The sequence below is a fragment of the Danio aesculapii genome, chromosome 24 (genome assembly GCF_903798145.1).
Source record: "Danio aesculapii chromosome 24, fDanAes4.1, whole genome shotgun sequence".
Lineage (NCBI taxonomy): Eukaryota > Metazoa > Chordata > Actinopteri > Cypriniformes > Danionidae > Danio > Danio aesculapii.
Window position 1 is genome coordinate 4,762,572 of NC_079458.1, and position 6,000 is coordinate 4,768,571.

Consider the following 6,000-nt stretch of genomic DNA (forward strand, 5'->3'; position numbering starts at 1 on the left):
TCCTTAGTGTTGAGCCTTAAAAAGTCATGTGAAATAAAATTGCAATGCGACACTATGAAACCCAAACACATTTGCTCATCCTCATTGAGCAAGGTCATACACAGCACACAACAAAGTTAAATGAATGAGGCGGCATGTGGACATAAAACATCATTTAAATCAAGAAATTTCAGGATGCCAAAGTCAAATTTAAGCATGTAAAATATATTTTCTTAACGACTAAATTGTGGCTAGTGAAAATGCCGGGTGGCTAGTAACGTTGGATAAACTTCTAGCCACAGTGGCTGGTGTTTAAAAAAGTTAATGTCAAGCCCTGCTTTTGTTGTTTTATAAATGGGTTATATGCACAGAAGTGTTGTTCAGCCACTGAAATCCTCCGGCGAATGATTGATGTGACTATTTTCAGTTTCATAAGGTCCTTTTACAGCATCGATAATGTAGATTTTTATTTAGTTTAACAACAAAACATCAGTAAATAGCGCTATTCCGCCTAGACTGCTTTACTGAGCTGAAGTTGGTTTAATATTCACATTGGTTCATTTTTGAATAATTATAACCTGTGACGCGCTCCCTATATTGTGTACAGCTACTCTGAATATTCGCTCCGAAATGCCAGTTTGGCTCAGTAAGTGTAATTCCTGCATGCGGCTGGCCAACCAATAAGCATAGACAAGTCGCTTTAGGACAAAGCGCATGAGAGAGTGTGACCAGTGATCTTTGCACGCATGAAATATTGCACATAATGACAAGTTCTGCTTGCTACACAACTGAAAACGTGCTAGATTTCGACCTTTTTCTTGGCTGTGGCATGGAGGGCACCATAGCGACTAGCATCTTCCGGTTTACTTCCATTTACAGCGTTTACAACTGGTAATTTGTGCTCTGAAAATGTGTTTCAATAGTGTTTTAAATGGATTGCGGAGTGTTTTTATGACACACAACTTTTAAAGGTGTGTGTTAAAGCCATTATAATCTGTCAGAAGTGCTTCAAGCGCAAAAGAAAACCATTCTCCTAGTTCACGTTCCTGCCGTCAGAAATACAACCACACGTGTGTGAGTGTGTGTTCCTGGCCTGTCGACTGTTAGCTCAGTGGCTCTTCAAAACACACACGCACGCACGCACGCAAAACTTCACTGTGATTACTGGCAGATTGCGATTAACCAGATTACTGGCATCAAAGTCATGCAATTTACAAAAATGAACAATAAAAGTCCGTGACTGATATTCTGCTGGCTGATTTGCATGTTCATGCTAATCGCGAGCCGTTTATGTTTCATTTAATGTGTTGTATTTACCACGATTTGTATTTCACTGTTATTTTATTTTCACTTTGTCACAGTTATCAAATCAGTGTGCCAGTGGGACAGTACAGGCTACATGTGTGTGTGCGTGTGTGTGTGTGTGTGTGTGTGTGTGTGTCAAACATTATGGCGAATTACATTTGTTTGGGCTGGTTATATATTTGAAAGAAAGAGAAACTGTTGACTTTAGCGATGACAAGGCTTCATTTAACGTAAAACGGCAGAAGATGCCGTCTGACAACAAGGGGAAAATGCCTCACAGTTGTTTTCCATCCTATTAGACTACATTTTTTTAAATGAACAGTCCAGGACGTGGCGCTGATCGACAACAGTATTAGTTCAAAGATGATAAAAGCAGGTAAAAATAGATTAAAAATCTTTTTAAAGCTGTACAAATGTGACAGTTTATACCATAGACTGTAAAATATATGGACGTAGTATCCGTGACGTCACCCATAGGTTTCTGAACACTGCAAAAGAAGCTACAAGTAGGCGCGGCCAACGTCGCCATTTTGTTTGCGCGTCATCGCACCCACGGCGGGATACCAAACAAGGGCAAAGAGGCGGAGAGTAAGCGGAGCTACAGACACCTGCTGGCACTTTGCTTAGACCTGGCAGACAGACTTTACTTTGGGAGAAACGCTTAATAGTTCATTACCTGCGACTCGTTTGTGTTCTGACCACATGTGCTTGGCTGTACACTATATCAATAAAGTGTTTAGACTTTTAAAAACACTGTAGTAATACATTGAGCCACTAAACATTGTTCTTATGATGTTTTTTCTACAGAAGGAAAACGCGAATTACTTCCAAACACTTTACAGATATAGTGTGTGTTAGTAAATGCAAGACTATTGATGAAATCCAGCATAACACTGTATGATAACGCTTCAGATGACTGTCCTAGAACCTACAGCTAATCAATCTGTCACATTCTGGAGTGCTTTACGGGTCTAAAGAACATTATAAATGATAAATGATCTTAAATAAATCAAATACATTTATAGAGATGGTATACAAGTATATAACTTTACTCACATGGGAAACGGAGGCCATGTGAATGGTTTGTGAGCACAATTAAATGCACACAGCATCCCATATCATCTGATAATTGTAGGAAATAAGTCCAAAAGGCAGCTGACTGTGTAAAGTCACATAAAACAAAACAAAAATACGATGAATATGCCGAGATCAGTGGCTAATCTGCCGGATTCAGCTGAGGTGAAGTGACGGCGACCAGCGAGACCTAGCTGTCACTCAAGTGGCCACACCCTTAATTATGCAAACTTAATATAACCTAATATAAAGGAAATGGATGAGTTATAAAAAAATTCACCCCCCTCACAGTTGTCATGGAGGGTAATAATAGCTATATGAACCAAAATCGTTCTTTGTACCAGGCTGTAAACACCTTTTTTTCTGCTGTAAAGTTGGCCATTCTAACAGTGGGCTCAACTGCAATTTGCTCTATTATGGAGCCAGGACTAGCGGAATTTTGATCAATTGCAATTTCAGTTACTTCCATATTGGCTTCCTGAGGGAGAGCGGGAGGTTGCCGCTTGGTTTATACCCAAAAGCTGCCGACCGGAAGTTCTTAGCACTCTCCTTGCGCATACACGCAAATCATAATGGGTAATTTTGCGTTCTAAGAAAAAGGTCTATAATACAGTTTTTCCTTAAGAATCGCAGTATTATAAAGTATTATAACGTTTTATAACTGACGAATGATATGATCTAGTGCTGTGTTTCCCAACCCTGTTCCTGGAGGCACACCAACAGTACATATTTTGTATGTCTCCCTTATCTGACCCATTAACTTCAGGTTTTGGAGTCTCCTCTAATCTTCTGGTGAGTTGATTCAGGTGTGTTTGATTAGGGAGAGGTTGAAAATGTGTACTGTTGGTGTGCCTTCAGGAACAGGGTTGGGAAACACTGATCTAGTAGGATGTCTACCGTCATCTTTACGGCGTGTGTTCCATGATTTCAGGTGGCATGGCTCTGGATGGTAGGGGAGGGACTGTGTTTTTAAAGCTATTATGCTAACGGATAGCAATTTGGCAGATCACCTACTGCACCTTTACAGTGTTTCTGGATGTCTCCATGTTAAAAACACTCAAATACCTAGAAAGGACTGGCTTTATTGATAAGCACCAGTGTTTCTTTTTTTTAAACAAATCTGATTTCCTCGCAATAACAAATGTGTCATTGATGCAGTTTGACCAGAGTATTTTTTTAATGTGAACGAATCCCTCCCGAAGCCAAGTGCATCTCAGCTACATTCATGAATAGACATTAAAACAACATCTCCAAAAACTACAAATAAAACCTGATTGTTTTGAAACGCACATTCCAATATGTACAGACAGATTCCCACGGAGCGTGTGATTATCATCGGATCATTAGTTGTGTGTGTTTTCCCTCATAAGTAGCAGCGTGATTGAAGTGTGTTGTGCAGTTCTCTGTGCGTGTGTGTGTCAGGTGTATTCACACAGGTGTCCGCAGCCGGCAGGACAGTGTTTGGACTGTTTGAGCCACTCCATCACGTGCTCCAGGTGTCCTCCGTGACTGCAGCCCTGACACCACACAAACAAACCCTTGACCACGTGATGACACACCGCACACACACTTGCACACTGGTGGCACCTGGAAACAGTGAACACACACACACATACATACAAAATAAATAAAAAAAGTAAAAACAACATTTATAAATAATGCACAAATTTAATATATAGGAAACTTTAGCTATTTTCCAGTTGACAGCAGATTTACAGTAAACATTAAAAACTTCATTACAGTAATGTAACAAATTTTACTTACCATCAGGGTAAAAAAATATTTAAATATATTTTAGAAATAGTATATATATATTTAATAATTACTCCTCAGTTATATATATTTATACAGCAGTTCTGTTTGGTTACTGAATCTGATTGGCTGATACCCATGCAATATCAGAACTGCTACAGCCTCTTCACCCTTGTGTATTACTCCACCCACATAGAGTGACAGCAGATCAATAAACTCACTACAGTTTGACAAATATTGCAGCTGTTGGACAACATAATGTACTTTTAAGGCTTTTTAGGCGAGCATGTGGTTGTTTAGATTGCAATATGCAGTTTATTTATAAGAATAGTGCCTATTTCAAAATATTTATAATTTCTGAGATTTAGCACCATCCACAACATGGCGACAGAGACTGCATAACAAGCCCTAAAGCAGGGGTGTCCAAACTTTTTGGGCCCAGGGCCAGATGCCCGGGCAAAATTTTACATACATGACACAGACATGCATATATGCATATATGCATATATGCATATGCATATATATATATATATATATATATATATATATATATATATATATATATATATATATATATATATATATATATATATATATATATATATATATATATATATAGATGTATATATAGATAGATCACAACTAAATCTGCTAATGTTTGCATTGCTTTGGCTTTTTCAGGGTTAATTATTGTGAAATCCTGATTGCAACAGAGAAATACTGGGAAATCTCTGATGACATTTCATGTCGTTCAGCCTTATAATCTTAAAATGTGAGCAGAATCACCTGTTTTGTCATCACTTTAGACATTACTCTAGAGAATCATTCAAACACTAGCTCTAAAGTGATTTTTTTAAAGTGAAGTAGTAGGTTTCTGCTGTTCTGACGTCAGCTGCAGATGTGAATGAATGGCAGAGGAAAGCAGTTCCTCATACAAAATGATTTGAGACTCTCCGTGTTTGATTTTCATTTTTATATACAAGATTATGCCATCGAACTGTTGTATAAATGCAACATCACACAAGTAGTAGTGCGATATGGCTGTATCATCACTGGTGGGACACTAACACATGCATCTCATCAGTGCCAATATACAGCCATATTGCACTGCTACGCATGAGATAGATAGATAGATAGACAGATAGATAGATAGACAGATAGATAGATAGATAGATAGATAGATAGATAGATAGATAGATAGATAGATAGATAGATAGATAGATAGATAGATAGATAGATAGATAGATAGATAGATAGATAGATAGATAGATAGATAGATAGATAGATATATGTGCTTGATTGCGGCACTATACATACATACATGTATATATATAATTACTTTAAAATTCAAACAAATTATGTCACACGGTTACATACAGACATTTTCTGCATGAAATCTAATTTATAAAACTAATTTGAAAGTATATGAAATGCAGGTAATAAGTCTAATACTAAGATATGTAAGAGACATATTAATGTCAAAAACACCTCAAATACCATACTATATTTTCTGAAAGAAAAATTAAATCTGTGTAACACTTGTAATGTTCTGAAGACACTTATTTGACTCATATGAAGTTTTACAAATACTAACATTATGCTATTTTAAATATAAAGAAGTAACATGTGATATAAATCACATTTATTATTGCACAGTCATTACTATAATATCACTGATTTTGGTAGGGGCGACGCAGTGGCGCAGTAGGTAGTGCTCTCGCACTAATATAATATATCTTGCCTCACAGCAAGAAGGTCGCTGGTTCGAGCCTCGGCTGGGTCAGTTGGCGTTTCTGTGTGGAGTTTGCATGTTCTCCCTGCGTTTGCGTGGGTTTCCTCCGGCTGCTCCGGTTTCCCTCACAGTCCAAAGGCATGCGGTATAGGTTAATT

At 37.8% G+C, this 6,000-nt stretch overlaps 1 protein-coding gene across 2 annotated transcripts in view; it reads right to left on the reverse strand.

Annotated features, from left to right (window-relative positions):
- Positions 1 to 3,511: 3,511 nt before the first annotated feature.
- wdr24 (WD repeat domain 24) overlaps positions 3,512 to 6,000 on the reverse strand; it is a 24,728-nt gene continuing 22,239 nt past the window's right edge. For both annotated transcript variants that reach the window (XM_056450997.1, XM_056450996.1), the window contains exon 14: positions 3,512 to 3,945. In XM_056450997.1, the coding sequence (XP_056306972.1) occupies positions 3,777 to 3,945 (169 nt within the window). In that variant the 3' untranslated portion in view covers positions 3,512 to 3,776. The remainder of the gene's footprint in view (positions 3,946 to 6,000) is intronic.